The sequence below is a fragment of the Nothoprocta perdicaria genome, unplaced genomic scaffold (genome assembly GCF_003342845.1).
Source record: "Nothoprocta perdicaria isolate Ctin4 unplaced genomic scaffold, notPer1 scaffold_23, whole genome shotgun sequence".
Taxonomy (NCBI): domain Eukaryota; kingdom Metazoa; phylum Chordata; class Aves; order Tinamiformes; family Tinamidae; genus Nothoprocta; species Nothoprocta perdicaria.
Window position 1 is genome coordinate 1,435,616 of NW_020455455.1, and position 18,087 is coordinate 1,453,702.

The 18,087-nt window shown below is 46.4% G+C and overlaps 1 protein-coding gene across 1 annotated transcript; it reads right to left on the bottom strand.

The window, feature by feature from the left end:
* Nucleotides 1-9,864: 9,864 nt before the first annotated feature.
* Nucleotides 9,865-15,885, bottom strand: CLDN12 (claudin 12). The gene is made up of 2 exons (XM_026039485.1): nt 15,734-15,885; nt 9,865-13,526 (listed from the first exon to the last, which is right to left on the bottom strand). The coding sequence occupies exon 2, from the start codon at nt 13,497-13,499 to the stop codon at nt 12,762-12,764; it is 738 nt and encodes a 245-aa protein (XP_025895270.1). The 5' UTR covers nt 13,500-13,526; nt 15,734-15,885; the 3' UTR covers nt 9,865-12,761.
* Nucleotides 15,886-18,087: the final 2,202 nt, after the last annotated feature.

Below are 18,087 nucleotides of genomic sequence, written 5' to 3' on the forward strand. Positions count from 1 at the left end.
CTCAGCACTAAGGAGGAGCAGGAGCAACCTCGTCTGCGGCAACATCGGTTGCTTGTGAACCTCTTGCACAAACGAGCTCTATCGTCTCAAACACATTCGTTAGCCTCGTGTAATGATACCATTGCCATCAATGCTTCTGGGTGAATGCGGATATTAAACCTTGGGAGGGTAGTTTTGGAGCTGGCTTGTGGGTGCCTGTAATCAGAACAGACCCCCCAGGGCTTTTGAGGTGTTTTCGCGAATGCAGTTGAGCATTATGGAGGAGTGAGGCGACTTCTTCAGCCCCACTAGCCCGTCTAACCTGAGGCACCTGACTCACCTTACTAAGGAGCTTAACCTCCATAATATCCCATATGTAAGATAGGAACAGCTCCAGAAAGCAGTTCAGAAGGGATTAGAATCAGGCCGGTGCCTGAAATTAAAGGAAACAAACCTGAGCCTGTGACTAGATGACCATCAAAGCTGGCCAGTGTTGTCTGCGCCAGGACGGCTTTTGGGGGGGCTCAGTATTTTCAGTGGGGCTGATTTGAAGAAGCCTTTGTCTTAATTGCAGTTTGAACCTATGAATTAAAAAGCTATCTGCATTTCATTTTGCCTACGTCATCTCTGGGCTGCTGCCAGCAGCATTTSAGTTTCCGCTTCTCTGTGTTCATGGTGTGGAGGGTGTTAAAAAAGCAAAGCCAAAGTGTGGGCAGTAAGGGCAATATGGAATGATACTGTTACCTGAGTTTAACATATGGCAATGCTGATTCATGAGGGCTTCAGTCTTCTGCTGAATTCTGCTTGTTAACCGTTTTTGCAGTGTGTTAAAGTCCACAGATGTTTATGTTCTGAATCACTTTTTTTTCATATTTCCATATTCCTGAATGACTTGGAACACGCTCTTGGGCTAATAAAGGCACAGAGAGGAGTTACAAAGACAATCAAAGATACCAAGGTGCTTCAGTAAATAGAAGCAATTCAACAGACCACAGTTAAGGCAGCAGAGATCTGCAAAACCAGGAATGACACAGAGAAGGTCAAGAGGGAACGACTGTCTTTTCTTATACACAACCTAAAGAGCATTGCACTCAATGCCCTTGCTCTCCAAGGCACTTGAGAACAAAAGTACTTAAAGTGCTTAAACTGTAGCTACATTGACAAACTGTCTCTGCATGTTAGGGACAGTAAAAGTCTACAATAGTCCAAAAAGACTGGACTTTCATTCCCTGAATGTGTGTATCAGGAATTATTAAATAGTGAGACACCACCTCTGAAGATGCCTGACCCACACAGCCAGAAGCTGTATGCTAAGGAAGGGCACTATATGCCTTCCTGTGACAATCTTAGACATCTGTTACTGACTGCCATTTCAGGCAAGATACTAAGCTAAAAGTGCCATTTGGTATGATTTTATATAGCTGTTCTCAGTCTTTTTTTTTTTTTTTTTCCTATTTTGAAAAAACTTATGTTTTATTGCATATAACTTCAGGCACTGAATTATTCCGGAAGCAGAGTGCAAGTCCTCAAGCTGTGTTTTTACGTGTTAGCTTCAGATAGTTTTATGAATGCCTTGAAGAATGACTTAACATAAAACAGYTCAAGTTTCAAGCCAGAGCTTGTAATTTTGCACTAAGTTACTTCTAGCTCGGTAATTCTAAAGGAGGTACCTTCTAGCTGCAGCAGAGTATGGGAGAGGTGGAAATAGGAGAATTGATGAGAGCTGAGCTCTTTGGAAGTAGGGTTACCTCCATCTTTTCTGATCTAGCTTTGTTATTCCTTTGGGGGACAAAATGTTAATATAATTTATGCACAGCTACTGTAATTCTCTCACAATTGCTAAACCTATTATAATGAATCACATTCTTTCTTGATTAGGTACCTATTCCCCCAGCAGATATAAGTTCACAGGAAATCCTGTATAGAGACATGAAAAAGTGATCTCCTATCAAGAAACTGGGTTGGGGTTAAGCCAAGCGTATTAAGAAGGCATGTTAAGTTAGAAAGGAAAAAAACAAAAACCTCGGAACCTAAACAGATTTTGCCTTTTCTGTTCCTGGGTCCACATCAAGGATGTTTCCATCAGATCTGCAGGCTGTGCCTGAGGTTTGGGACACAGGATTCTGCGCTGGCATTTCCAACAGCAGCGCTCAGCAGGGCCCCTTTCCCCATCTGCAGCCACCTCCTCCCTTGAGATTGGGCAGCTGAAGGAGTCACTGAAGGAGTCACAGCTGAACAGACAACAGGTTTGGCTCATAAGGACGTCTTGTCTTTTCTCTCGTTGGTTTATTTTTTCATTATTAACAGTGCTAACAATCTCAAAGGCGAAGTATCAGTTACCAAATCTTGGTGCATTCAGCTGATGCCCTTAATGAGGATGCTGGCTCACTGCCCTCAATGAGTTTACCTGAGTATAATGCAAGTAAATAATTCAAGGAAATGATTTGAATGTCACTTTTTCTCTCTTTTCCTTGCTGTGTTGGGCAGATGCCTTTGTGCTCTGCTACAAGGCCCTTCCTTCCGTCACATCATGCAGTGGAGCACAAAGGTAGCTTCAGGTTATGGTCTGAGGTATGGTTAGGTCAGCAGTGTCCCCACAAAAGGTATTTTGTGCTTCCCTCTTTCTGAATGTCTGTTCTTGTATCCAACACACACTGTGTGCTGTCCGAACACGAACATTTCCGCAGGCCTGGGGTGAGCTGATGCAGCTGAGAATGTTTCAGCTTAATCAGTGCTGCCTTATCTGAGTAGCTGAGCAGGTGGCCAAAGTCTGGTGCTAGCAGAGCAGGGGAGGAGTTGTGGGGAGAGGACTAATATCCTGGGAAAGAAGAGGGACCTCTTTCTTTCAGTAGGAATACAAGTTGAAATGCATATTGTATTACAGTTTCACTGAAGTTGTGCAAGAAAACAGCATGTGAGGTCAAGCACATATAATAGTTTCACTGAAGTTGTGCAAGAAAACAGCATGTGAGGTCAAGCACATATAATAATAATATAATAAGCTACAGGCCTTTGAGCAGGTATTTGCAGGGATTAGAGCGATGCAGGGTAGAGAGGAGGTGATATACTTCATTATGAAAATATATATATGCAAATATAATATAGTGCAAATATAATGCATTATATTGCAAATATAATGGCCAAAATTTCAGGTAAATGTTGAGATAAACCATAGATCAATTTAACCATTTAATGGTCATAACAATGCAGGCACCATCAGCTGAGTGCTGTTGGAACAGGCTTTTCTTCTTAGCTGAGGTGGGTCCTGCTGGCCTGAAAGTAAGAGTTGTGAATATACTTTTTTAAGGAACCCACATAGTTAATTATCTCGTGGCTATAGCTGACAGTATTAACCTCATCAGAAAAGGCACAAGAGCAGGTGAAGATCTCCTGCACCGGTTAATCAAGAGCTCTGCTGCGAAGCTCTTCAGATGGAGGATCTGGTCTCCAGCCGGACTAGCTGAGCGGCTCCTAGACCTCCAGGGAGCCACTGGCCTCAGAGCAGGCGGCGGGTAGGCACAGACACAGGTCCTACCCCAGCTCTTGCCCAGCTAGGTGGGCAGGAGCACAACACAGACCCTCACAGAGGCAGGAGGGTCCTGTTGCACTGCCAACAACTCCGCTGGATTAGGTTGTTTAAGTGTTTAAGTATTAAGTTGTTGGTTTAGAAAATATTGCTTGGCTCTCATTTGACAGGCCTTATCTAAAATCTGGAAGATTCCTTTTGTTAAAACTGATATAGAACAACTAACAACTTACTGCCAAAGTACTGAAGAAGTATTTACCCAACAGCTGCCTCATTTAGACARTTTTCTAGAACCACGTTTTCCCTCAGCATTTCACAATCTATATCATATGAGTTAACATACAGGTTAAGTCAGACACTGGATCTTATTTCTGATACTGTATATTTACCATCACACCTGTTTTAGCTTTTCTCCCCAGTGCAGTGGGCTCAGGGCTTGGTTTACGATCTTGCATGTCAGTGCTACAGTCTTTTCAAACCTACCTCACTTATCCGCTCTGATTATTTTCAATATAAACTGATAGTACAATAATTTGTTCCCTGAATCAATTATGAAATTAAAAAATCCTAATACTAAAATGTCCTGCTGTGGCTTTGATCCGTCTTCCCCTAACCTTTCCCTTATTTCAGAGTAACTAAGAAATGGTTGTACCTCTATCTAATTACTTACCAGAATTTTATGCAAAATCAGCCCTACATCATATCAGGGAAAAAATATATTTTTTTCCTTTCATATTCAGTGTAAAATTCCCAGATTTACAAATAGGAATGCAGCCTTTCAGTACACATCACAGAGAAGTTTGTGTTGACCATCACGCTACTGGCATTTACGGTAAACGCAGACTCACTCGTGTTGTCTGAGTAACACCCTGCCCAATAGACCCAGCCTGCGCCTCCTTCATAAGCCCTGTGTGACAGAGCTGATAACAACCAGATAACCTGCTGAATGGGGATTTTTGATTTAAGCCTGATATACAAGCTGCTTTTCTTCCAYGCCTGTGCCAATGGGCAGGAAATTTCTGTCATTTGCTGCATTCTCCCTTCCTTTGTTYGGTGGCAATTACTGACCCAGAGGACACAGAACGCAGGTGGTGGCTGGACACGGATAATAGTGTCAGGAAATACAATATCCACTTGAAGCCATACAGGAAAGTTTAAGAGCTTTCATCCATTAAGCTTCTGTGCTCACCCTGGTTAGGACAAAAATGTGATAGCTGTGCACAGATAAACCAAAGAAATCTGTTAGATTGCTGCAGTAGAAGGTTATCAGTGAGAAAATAAAACACAAAACACTGTAGAAATAGCTTTGGAAAACATAATTCCAGCACTGGCCCAGAAATCATGATACTTCGGTGTGTGCACATCAGCTGAATGATCAGTTCAGAGGCTTTTCTCATCAAATTATGTTTTGTTGATATAGTGAGAAATATCTGGGCTCTTTTGGGATTTAAAGCAACTGTGTACAAATCTTTTCATAAGCAGTAAAACCTCGTCCAGGCAAATGCTGGCCGGTGTCTGCAGGGTAACTCTCACAGGAGCTCTCAGCAGATTAGTGCTGGGAGCCTGGGAAAACGGCAGGTTCCAGGCACCCTCCCGAGCGAGGCCCCAGGGAAAAGGCTCCGATCAGATGGGTGGCTCCGGGCATCTCGTAGCCCCTCGAGGAATCAAGGAGCGAGGGAAGCAAAGGCACCGGAGCCGCTGCCCCACCRCAGGTACCGGCCCTGCCACCCAGCAGCAGCTGCCAAAACCCGCTGGAAGCCCCGCTAGTCCCACTGTGTTCCTGAGTGGCCGCAGCAGGAGCCTGGAGGGCTCCTGGAGTCCTTCGGATTTCTCGTTAGCAGCCAATTGCCCCTTGCTTCACACTGCAGATGCGAGCGGGCTTTGGCAGGTAGATAAAGGACTGCCAGGGGGACAGGGAGTGCACTGTACACAGCTGAAACCTCAGCTCTGCAGAACTAAAATCAAGTTTTAAAATGAAAGTTTAAATCTAAGTGTGGAGAAAGGCTTGGTTCCACGGGCACCATAATGCTGTTACAAGGGGCCTAACACCAGGATGCACCCAAGGACGTTTTTGCRGCTGCTGCCGGCGCATCCCGAAGGAGCACAGACAAAACAGCAAACACCAGCTGATAAGGACCACAGTATCTTCAAGGAACCATCTGAAACTGGGCAACGTGGCCAAACAGARCTCCTCCGAGCCAAAATGAGACCTTGCATGGAAAGAGGCTGCGGGGGGTGATGGAAAGGGCACCTGAAGACCAGTACCTGGGACCCCCAAGGGACAGAGGGGGCATGCGTGTGTGGGTGGGACATATTATAATTAGTTCCAGGAAAGAGCATGAATATGTATGACCATCCCGGGAAATTCAATGCCTATGGATGTAGCAGGGGGATATAAGCTCTGGCTAAGGCAGCATGCGGGATGCATGAGGGGTGGAGCTACCCGCCCAGCATCCAGCGCTGCCATGAAGAAAATGCCTGATTCCTAACGCTGCACGAGTGCCAAGGGGTTTATGTCTGATCGATTTTGGTGAGTTTTGGGGACCTGGACGGGACTCTGCATCTGAATCTCCACGGATCTGCAGGATCACRGGACATCCAGCCGGCACCAAGAGATCCTCAGGGAGAACCTCCCATCCTTGGACTGAACAGCTCTGAGCAAGACCCCGGGGAAGGTAAAGACGTTCCTTTCTTAAAAAGAGGATCCCTAAAAAGGGAGGCTCCCTGCCCGTCAGACACGGTGAATGCTTCGGGGCTGGGCCACAAAGGTGCCTAAGGGAAGGAGAGGTTCGACCGAAGGGTGGGATWCAGCCCTCCCACTGCTGTTGGATAACGGGCGTCACAGTTCGGAACGGCAGCGGGTGTTTTCGTCGGGATTTTGCATTCGATAAGTGGTTGACTGTTGCGTCGATCCTCGGAGCGGCATCAGGCGGTCTTGCCTGGGCTTTGTACCTGATAAGGGTTATCATCAGCAGGGGGCTAGAGCCACAACGCGTTAACATCATGGGTAACACTCATTCCCGCGAAGAGGGGTCCTCAGGAGATCCCCTCTGGGATGCATTCTCAAGCACTGGCGAAAAGTAGCAGGAGATCCTCTTACACRAGAGCAGCTTGTGGAATATTGCAATCACTGGTGGCCAACGTACGCTTTGGAGGACCAGGAGGAATGGCCCAAGAATGGGACTTTAAGATATATTGCAGTTACTATATACTATATAACACTATATTGCAGTTAATGTTATTTTGTAGACGGGAGGGTAAGTGGGATCAAGTCCCCTATGTAGATTTGTTCTTTACCTTGAGAAATCATCCCAAATGGCTAAAAGAATGTGGGTTGCTTCCCTCTGATCCCATGGTGGTCGCCATCGAAAACGAGGGCGGGAGGAGGAACCTCGGGAGATGCCGTTTGGCCTGTGGCATCGGCAAGTGCTGCCCGAAACACAAGCCCAAAGGAGAGGAGGATCTGGAGGCAACGACTGCCCCCTGCCAAAGAATGGGAGGAAACGACCGGGATCTGGGTGCCGGGCTTCGGAATACAGAAGCAGCACAGGAAGGAGACTCGAATGGAAGGGAACAGAGTCACTCCGAAGGGAACGAGGGCTTCAGGCTGATTGCAGGACAGGCTAGGGGTCAGCAAGARGAACTGAGGGAAGTTTTTCAACCCCCTCTCCAAGAAGCAGTGGGGAATGATGTTTCAGTAAAAGTTTCAGTGAAAGTGCCATTTTCCGTAACAGATTTAACRTCTTGGAAGCAAATAGCGGGAGTTTATAGGGAAGACCCAGAAAGGGTGGCTAAGGTGTTTGAAACTATAATCAGGATCCAAGATCCCGACTGGAATGATTTACAGGTAATATTAGACGTGTTGCTAGATAATAGTGAAAAGAAAATGGTCTTAAATACTGCTCGGAAGGAGRTAGAAGGGGCACATGCAAATGGGAATTTGCAGGGGACAGTAGAGCAGAATTTTCCCACCGCGGATCCTGGGTGGGATCCTAATCAAGCGGGACCCCGAGCACTTTTGACCAGGTACCAGAGATGGATATTATTCGGGATTAGGCATGCTGTGCCAAAAGCAGTAAACTGGGCAAAACTGTATGAGGTAAAACAGGAGCCGAGCGAGTCCCCAAGCACCTTCATGGAGCGATTAAAAGCGACCGCTCGAAAATACACTGATTTGGATCCCGAGAAAGCAGAGGAGGCAGCTCAGCTAGCCTCTGCTTTCATAGGGCAGTCGGCCCCGGATATAAGAAAAAGGCTGCAAATATTAGAAGGGGCAGAATCACGAGACTTGGGAAAACTACTGGAAGTAGCCTGGGAGRTGTACAATAATCGGGAGCAGCAGAGGGAAATGAGGTGGAAAAAGAGGCTAATTGCAGATGTGACAGAACACCTGGGAGGAGCAGGGGMAGAGGCCAGGGCGGCTCACAGAGGCCCTCCAGGAATGGGGAGCGGCAGAGGATGGGGAAGGGGCCCCCCTTTTACAAGACCCCACCTGGCRCCGGATCAATGCGCAGCCTGCAAGGAAAAGGGACACTGGAAAAATGAGTGTCCACGGGCAAGAGAGTCGGAGCTGGTTGTGAGGGCAGTGCAGTCCATGGCTCTCCAACAGCGCCTCACCTYGGATCTCCTGCTGCCTCAAGGATGTGGAGCCTGTGGGTTTCTGAGGTCAAGTTCACTAAGGATCTTAACAAGCAGATAAAGTAGATTCAAAAGGTGGCCCAATAGGCCCAAGATTTTAGAATAGATAAAGTAGACAACTGTGTTAAATAAGCTTTTAGGGTAAAGATTTTAGGGATTTTTAGACATCTCCCTCAACCATTTTAATTCTCATAATCATTACTTGTGTAATAATCCCATGTCTTCTGTCATATTGAGGAGTGCTGTTCCCGCTTGTGGGAATCAAAGATACCACCAGAATTATGCAGCCTAGGTGAGACTCCCAAAGACATCTTCCTGCAGAACTCTCAACGCCGGGAACTGTCCAAGTGGCCTCAGACAAAAATGCACCCAAGGACATAATTTTTGCAGCTGTTACTGGCATGTCCTGAAGGAGAACAGACAAAACAGCAAGCACCCCTTGAAACGAGGATAAGGAACACCGTGACTGCAAGGAACCCCTGATGCTGCTTAGTGCCTTGGAACGGAGAGCCCTGCACCAGATGGAGACCTCATCCAGAGGGGGTCATGGAAAGGACACCTGAAGACGACACCAGGGTCTCCAAGGACCACCAGGATCCCAGAAGGGACAGAGGGTGCATGCGCGCGAGGGTGGGACATACTGTAATTAGTTCCAGGAAATAACATGACTATGAATGMTCATCCCGGGAAATTCAATGCCTGTGTATGTAGCAGGGGGATATAAGCTGTGGYTAATGCAACATACGGGATGCATGAGAGGTGGAACTACCTGCCCAGCATCCTGCACTGCAATAAAGAAAACGCCCGATTCCTGACACTGCACGGGTGCCAAGGGGTTTATTTCCAGTTTAGGTGACAATTTAGTGAATTGTACATGTCAGGAGCAGCACAACCCAACATCCCAACTGCAGGTCCAGACTGTTAATGTCTCCCTGGGGCACCTGGACAACCTTCACGTGAAGGTTGCRGCATATTCTCCAAGGGGCAGTATCRCAAAGCAGAGGAAGGAGGATCCCGGTTCCGGTCCAGTGTCGCCCCTCCCTTTCCTGGGAAACCCTCATACACATCCAACCACGTTACTGGCCTAGCAGAAAGTTGATCCACTCTTCTTTTCCACCACGGTGCAGGGTTGAACCAGATCAGGCTTCTGCCGGCCTTCAGGTCCCATTCATAGGAGTGGTCATCTAGATTAAGGGAAATGATTCATCTCCTTTCTGAGGAAAAAAAAAAAWCTAGTTTTTAAGACTAGTTTATAGTGAAGGGAAAAGACAAGTAAGAGTCAAGTTGTCAAAAAGTAGTTTTTTTTTTTTTTTTAAGCAGTAACACTGTAAAATTATGGAGTTAAAATGCAATATAACATATGTTTGAGCCTGTTAAGGCATTTGAGATGTTCTGACAACTCTAGTGATAAATGCCAAGCAGGTGAAGTTTCACCAAAACAGGTCAACTCTTTCATAYTCTCATCATTACTGTTTTCTACAAAATGAGCTGAAACAAACTACAGCTGTATGAGAACAGGATTTATTAAAAATACATATTTTCCATTTGACATAAAAAGAATGCACATTAAATACAACCAGAAAAAGCCCATCAGAAATTACTTGAAAAATATGCAGACTTCCATAATCCCAGAGCACCCAATATTTGAGCCGCGGGTTAAAACCCTGCCGGGCTGCAGAGCAGAGCAGCTGTCCTGCATGCAGCGAATGCCCAGAGCAGCAGCTGCTCCCTGCTGCRGACACGGGCAGGGCGCAAACTCCCTTCTGCCACGTGCAGCAAGGGCTGCTGCTCCTGCAGCACCGGAGGGACCTTAGCAGGGAAGCGTGGGGTGGCCCAGAGCTCAGTGTCACAGCTCGGCCGCCCTGCCTGTAAACGAGGGGTGACCCAGCCCAGCGCRGCCCCGCGCAGCTTCGCTCGGCTGCAGCTCTCAGGAGGAAGCCGGCTGCGCGGCTGCATCTGAGCGTGGTGCAACCTGAGCCGAAACCACCACTGGAATCTCCCGTCTCTCCGCCTGGGCATCCCCAAGTTGGTGGATCGCTGTTCTGCACAGCTCAGGCCCACCTCAGACTTTTGAAGAAACACCGTTTTCAAAGCAACGCGTTATCAGCTGAAGCAGCAGCATATACTAATTGAAAACCTAGTGTGTAAAAATCAAAGTCAGAAAGCAGAACAGCTAACAGACAGATCTGCTATTTAAAGTACTCCAAACAAAATACTGGCTGTGTTTACYCTCCATAGAAAATACTCCAAATTGGGTTTCCAGGCTGCTGAAGATGTTGAAGATTCAAGTCCTTTTAAAGGTCATGTATACATTGCGTGTATGCATCATCCCTCCCAAGTGAGGGAAACATTACAGTCAGGTTCCAAACGCACACGTGGCAGCGCCTACAGAACAACATTCACTGGCCAACTCTAGCTGAATTAAGGCACACAGAAGAGGAGACAGACTGGAAGGATGGTGATGTGCAATTATGAACCAAGGATGCCTTTGCTTTGACCTTACAGAGCATGCGGGGCATGGACAGCAAGAGCTAACAGCACTTATGGTTAGGCAGCAACTGTAAAGCAAAACTCAATTTGGAAGAGGAAAAAAGTGGCCTTGCACAGTTTTATACATGTTATAGTTGCACAGGGATCAGGAGCTAGCTGATTACAAGGCAGGCTGGTCTCTCTCCTGACCATGCTGGGAACTGCAGAGAGCCATGGACTTCCCCGCCTGGCCCACTGGGATCTGACGCTGCCAGTTCAGACAAGGTGATGCCTGCTACTACTATCAGGCAGATTGCACCAGAATGACATTTTCCCTGCATGCAGGGAGAGGAAATGAATGGATTTGCAGAGCTTGGAAAGAGTTTGTGGAGTGGGAATTAAACTACCATGATTTTTAGTGAAGCAGATTTGCTCTAGGATTACTTGGATCTAAATATCCACCAAAATCCAAAATAACAGCCATCTAAATAACCTTCCTTGCTAGAATGACATCTTAATYACAAGATCTCAGTATGCCAAAAGCTGAGCAAGTCAAATATTAGCCTAAATTATAAGTCTTCAGCTTCCTGTCATAATTTTCCGGATTTCCTAGTAGCTTCAGTGGCAGTATTGTTTGACCTTGACCTCTTAGCAGCGACCTACTCTGCATTTTAGGAGAAAAAAAGTGCTTTTAAGACATCCTAGGTTGGGAATAAATAACCTTTTCTCACCTTTGTAAGGCCATACTGTGGAGCTCACAAATGATCAAGAACCTCACGTTATAGAAAATAAGAACGATAAATATTTTTCCACTTGTGAGGTGGCAGCATAGGGAGGAAAAAAAAAGGGGGGGGGGGAGAGGATTAAAATAGCTCAGTTTGAAAGATGAACAAGGCTGGAAAAGGGAAGTTTTCACCAATAATTTAAGCTACAGCAAAAGTCCAACAACCCGCTGCCTATAAAACTTACTACAAGCATCAACTGTGGAAAGCTACATAGGTTCACTGCTAGTAGTAGATACATAAAACATCCAGATATAAAAATCTCTCCCCAGGGTTATAATCTCCCTCCTGGAGAAGCATGCTTGCAAAACATTGTTTCACAGTCTTGAGAAATCTTCACGGTTTTCCTCATCCATTTTGCAGTCTGAATGCATCTCTCTCCAGAACCTCTGGGGAATCTCTCTCCAGAGCTTTAAAAGATTTTTAATTTTTAAAAATTAGAAATGCTGTACTTGAAGATGGCCTTCAAATAAARTAGTCAAGCTTTTAAACAAGAATTTTAAATACATGTAATCTTCTTTCTTTTTTTAATCACAAAATATATCTATTGTACTTGGCAACTTATTAGAAAAATACACCTAGAAAAAAAAATCATGGAAGAAGTTTCCAGCCTCCAATGATTCAGAAAAAGCTAATTACGGTATAGAAGAGCTGATTAGTTAAATCCATTTCATTTCTAAGTTTGATTGCTACTTTGAAATTAAAGGGTAATTTGACACATTCTACTGCAAAATTTTGTCAGCCAGGTGGCTTTTTATGTGTACAGTGCAAAACAAGGAACACTGCTACAGAAAAGAATTAATCAGCCAAATACCCTTTATAAACATCACATTTTAAAATGCACGTCTCAATAAAGACTTTGTAAACCATTTCCTACTCTCCTTTCTGCTCTAGCTAAAGGATCACACCCTTCACACTAGACTAGTTTATTTTCTCATCTGTAACAAGAAACTTAGTAAGCCCCTACACCCAGCTCCACAGGATTCGGGTAACCCACAGGTCCAAGGGTTTATGTTTGCACTTCCCATAATGCGACTGGGCTCCAGCAACAGCTTATCAAAGTAGTAAAGAGGTTCAAATCCACTTGGACCTCAACAAACAGAAAAACAGACATGCAAAACAGCTTGCATGAAAGGAGACTATAGCTAGTGCACTGTCACAGCACTAGCTGCAGCTTTGYCTGTAGTGAGTTCAAGGAAACAATATGTTGCTCGGGAAGCAACGTATGAAAAAAGCAAAGAGCTCCAACTCGGTTCTCCACTGCTTTGWACCTTCAGGGATTGGCCCTTAGAGAAGGGCAACAGAGTGCAAAGCAGTAGAGAGAACCAAGGCTGCGATTTTCACCATTTGAGGAGCACAAGCCCTTCTTAAGAGGCGTGTGTCACGACGGGAATGTCGATCTCTATGGCGGAGAGGCGGGAGCGCGCGGAGTAGGGCTGGGCGGCGTAGCTGTGCATGCTGGGGGCGTGCGGGTAGAGCGGCTGCCAGAAGGCGGACGGGGAGCTCTTACACGCACAATACCACAGAAAGAGCATAACGGAAGTGAAAAACAGGCCGCCCGCGCTGGCAATGGCAATGAACACAGAGACGTCAAAGCTAAAGACAGGCTCATACTTCCTGTTCAGGTAGCTGTTATAAAAGATGACCCAGACGGACGGCGTGAGACAAATGGCGCACGCGAGCAGGAACAGGAGGCCAGCCACGAGGTGGCAGCCCGCGCTGTTCACGAGGCATCTGGCCAGTTTGACGTTGGGCACGCTCGACACGAACGCCGTGTTGCACATGCCGATGAGGCAGAGGAAGAGCGCGGAGACGGCGGTGGCCATGCTGAGCGGCAGCGCGAACTGCAGCACGCGCAGGTCCAGCTGGTCGACCGCCGTGTACCACTGCGGGTCGTAGATGACGCAGTCCCTGCTGCCGTCGAAGCGAGCGCACTTGATCCAGAGGCCGGTGTAAACYGTCACGTTCCTCTCGTTCTTGTTGAACGTGTACAGGCGCATTTGCCGCCAGTTGGGGAGSAGGACGGCCGCGAGGAGCCCGGCCACCGAGGCTGTTCCGCTGAGGAAGGCCAGCACCGTCGCCGCGTGAACATCCCGGCAGCCCATGCCTGCCCACGGCGACGCCTCCCGCAACTGCAAAACAAGGAGTTCTACAGTCAGTACATTGTGGCTGAGGGACACCGGCCTGACTACAGTCAGATTACAACCGTGCCACTCTAGTACACTTGTGTGGCCCACATAGCAGGCAGGAACTATTTGACACCTTCTTCTTCTACATCTGTGTTTTAAGAAGTTCTCACCATAATGAAACCTCAGGTTATTTCACAGACGGTTGAGGCTGCTCAATTCAAAAATGAAAAAGCTGCTAAATTCACTGTGTTCAGTTCAAACAAGGAGYACTCCATGGTGCTGCTTGTTCTCCACAACCTTTCAGCTTGTGTCCCCCTGAACAGAGTTTCACAGTCTGTATGGAAAAGGAGCATCGCCAACGGGTGCAATTTAGTAGCTGCACCTCTCCTCAGAGGGCATCTGTACCAAGACATGGAGTGTGCACTCATTCCTACCATCCTGCCAGCTGAGCAAAGCTGCCACATTTTACATAGGCCAAGTTGTTGATGACAGCTGCAAGCTAGAGGAAAAGCCACTGTTCAACAGTTTATATGATTTTTTTTAAAGCAATTAAAAATCTCTTCCACACTTGTTCTGCTTTTGAAAAGCAGCTGTCCAACCACATGAGCAACTCCAGAAAACAGATGGCTTTTCAGCTTCCACACTGTCCTCTTTGGAGGAAGGGTCAAGTAAACCCTTCCTTTTCAAGGTAACCGCTGTCTCTGTATCCAGCACAGTTTTGCGGAAGCTTAGTGGAAACACGTGCACAGATTTTGGGTAACACTTTCAAAGATGGGTCTTCTTAAAAAAAATATCATTAACAACTGTAGCTTGTGAATTTAGATAATTTGAGAGTCTTTAAAGAAGCCTGACAGTAGGTATTGAGCATCTGCCCTGAAATGTACTCATGCTAAAAACTACAGTACGAAAAACAAACAAACCCCCCACAACCTTTTGACATTTCAAACTGGAAGTCACCAGTCACCTTTATAAAGGCCTATTGAAAACTTTTCGTAATCATTATACCAGATCAGGCTTACTTTTCCAGAGTCACAAAATATTTTTTTCCAACATTATTAGTAAACCAGACTGAAATCCTACCACTTGCTCATGAAATTAAAAAAAAAAAAAAAAAGGCAATAAGATTACACACATAGCCGCAATCAAAGAGGAAATCAAATCAGACTCCCTACTACCCGCCTACACTTGCAAATACGAAATGCCTGGGGGAATGATGAGGAGTGAAAAATTTCCATCTATATTGGAAGCAGACTACAATCATCATCAAGCTATACACCAAGCAAGCATTTTATTGTTTTATAGGCAAATAAAGTTGTTTCATAAGAAACAAAGGCTTTCTTTTTATCCTGTTTGATCCTGAAAAAAATGTATGTTATGGCTGCAACAGTGTCTGGTTAATTTTCATCCACTGCCTGCTTTTAAAGAAGCACATCTGCAAAGATGTAATGGCAACTACATTTACACTGAAAATGCAATTATTCATCAAAAACAGTATATCTGCCAAAAAAAAAAGGAAAAAAAAAAAAAAAAGCCAAGCATGGGCAAGCAACATGACAGGAAGCTTTTCAGTTAGCAGGCTGTTAGCAGATGTCCTTTCAGTAAGGGTACCCAAGCATTACTTGCTCTATAAGCCATTTAATATTATGCTTAATCTCAGCTTCAATAAGGTCAAAGTAAAAAATTTGCRAAGAAATGAAACTACAGCAGATACACTTGAGCAAGTAAACCTATCTCAGCATCAAATTTTGTTCTTAGGCTTGATCTTTTTGCTCTCCCATAAAAAGTTTTCCTTTGGCAGGGACTTTACTGGATACAACTTCCATGCAGAGAGGATGAACTGAGAGATGGAAAGTCCTGCCAAAATAGGCTGAAACAAGCACATGACTGACCAAAAACTGCTTCCACAAATCCATCTGCAATAGTGATAGGATAAATAGGGATAAAAAACTGAACAGATGCACCATGATTTTTTTAAGAAATCTTTTTTAAAATGCAAGTATGATGAGTGCTTCTTGTGGGGCTGGAAGGGGAAGTCGGAAAAAATAGTTCGTCCTCCCACCAGAGAGTATCAAGGAAAAATAAAGCTGCAGGTAGGCTCACCACCTTGCAAATATCATTACCTTTATAACTTCAGTTACAGCTTCAGTTTACAGAATCCTGATTAAGACAGAAAGAAATAGTCGTTGTAAGGACAGGTCTGCTGTACTTACCAAAAGGGTGTTCAAATAAAGAGAAAATTTAGCAATTTCTAGGAGGAGAAAAAGCGTATTACTGGATCTAGGAAAGAGATAAAAAAAAGAAGTCAGAATCTCATTTGTTTGATGCAATTTCTGCAACAGTATTTACATTACAGTTCAGAAATAAGGAATTTCGGATACATTCCCATAGGCCAACTCCAACACCTTTTCTACCATCTCTTCTTTTATTTACAAGACAAAACCCAAACTGCCACCTCATCTCCTTTTTTTTTTCCACAGATTTTTCCTCCGGAGCATTCTCTGTTTTTACCTACCCATCTCTATCTCAATGCAGCAGACATAAGAAGGGTGTTTTTCTATGTGTATTTGAAGGTACTAAAATGTTGATATTCTTAGTTTTTCATGGATAGCAACAAATTCCATATAAAGACATTGCTTGATGGGGAAAGAAAGGATGAAAGYTATGAATTTTCTTGTCAAAGAAAAAAGCTCCACAGACTCCAAGGCTGTTTATATGGATAGTGGTTCTCTACATCCTCCTCTTTTCTGCCAAATCTATGAGTGCAAAAGAAGTAAGTAAGGCAGGAAGTACTGGCTAGCCTGTAAGTGATTCCTTTTCAACAGCTGTGCAGCTTTTTCAGGGGAAGGAAAGGAATCCTTCCCACCCSCACATCACCCCCGAACACCACTGACGCACCCTGAGCTCTGCAGGTCAGGGCAGTCTCTCCTGGACACGGAGAGACCTAAAGGAATATCCTAATSTCACTGTAGTAGCTACTGCCTGAGCTGGGTCAGCTGAAACAGAGTCACACGGAAAAGAATACAGTAAATTACTCCAATTCCCTTTATCAAACCATGAAATATCATAACGTTAATACATGTGTATCTACCTCCTGGGGTGCAGCTTTGGAGAAATTCTTCCAACCAAACATCTCAAGAGCTCTTACAACATTATCCTTATGTAATCCAAATCTCTTATTACATGAAAAAGTAAATTTCCACGTCTGTGGTCTTCCAAGATAAAAGGTGTTGCACTCCAGATACGGCAACACAGAGCCAATCAGCTCAAGCATTCCCCTTGCCTGCAACCGCCAGGTTAAATAAAGATCCCTATGGGGGAACGCTGCAACCTGGGCAAGCTGCACAGGGCTGCAAAAGCCAGAGCCAGCAAATCCACCTGCACTCACAGGGGAAGCAGCAGCCAGAACAGGGCTCARACAGAAGGATACTGCACAGGTGGGAGCAGCTGCCTTCACTCAGTGACATTGCTGAGCAGTTTTCAAGCCTTCTGTGACATCCCACTGCAACCTGGTTTAGGATAAACCCTGGAAGTCTCCTTGGGAAGCTCACACAAAAAATCCAGACCGTAACATCCAGTGACAACCGCAAGGTTGGCACTTGCGAGCGTGCCTGTCGCCGTGCAAGCCCTGCCAAGCCCGTGAGTCCCTCCCACCAAATGCTGCCACCCCGGGGGCACCTGCTGCTCTAACACACAGGTAGAGCACAGGCCTACAGCATCCCACACCAGCCGCTGCAGAAGAGCCTCCCTTGCTGTGAGCACAGGGCTCTGCTTCCTCTCAGGTTACACTCTGCCACTGCCGGTGTTGAGCAACCAGGGCCACTTCCAAGGGCTGAGGGGCACCYTGGCCCTCCTGCATCCTCTCCACACTAATTAAAGGTCCTGCTTAGGGGACAGGTTTCATCACAGCTTCCAATTTAGAGATCCACSCTGCTGGCACAGGAGCCAGTCAAAGGCTGCGATATGGCAACGACTGCTGTTGCATGAAGCCCTGCAGGACTGAGGTCACAAGGGAATCTACAAGTAAGCACTCTCAGAAACCACTTTTAACAACAGCAACATGAGTTAATTTAAGCAGTTTCCAGGAATTCTTGATAGATGGCCACAAGAAACAGGGGACTAACCGCTGCCCTTGGCTTCAAGATGCCAGCAAACRGCAGATGCGGATCAAGCGGCTCCAGCCCACCCGTCTTCCCCAGAAATCTCAACCGCGGGGCTCCGAGTTGCACGAAGGCCCCGCTACAGGGCAGGCCCCGACACGGGGCCCGCACGCGGCGCGCCGGCCCGAGCGCCGAGGACAGGGCGGCAGCGCTGCCGGCGCTGGGAGCAGCCGGGCGGGAAGAAGACACCGGCGCAGGGAAGGGGCCGAGGGGGAAAACTGCCCCCCCACACACACCCCGAGCGCGGCCCCCGCCCCAACGGCCGCCCCAACGGCCGCCGCGGCCACTCGCCTGGCGCCAGGGCGCGGGGTTGCGCAGCGAGGCTCCTCCGGCGCCCGGCTCCATCGCTGCGCGGCTCGGCTCCAACCCGTCCCCCCGGTCCCGCTCCGCTCCGGCTCCGCTCCGGC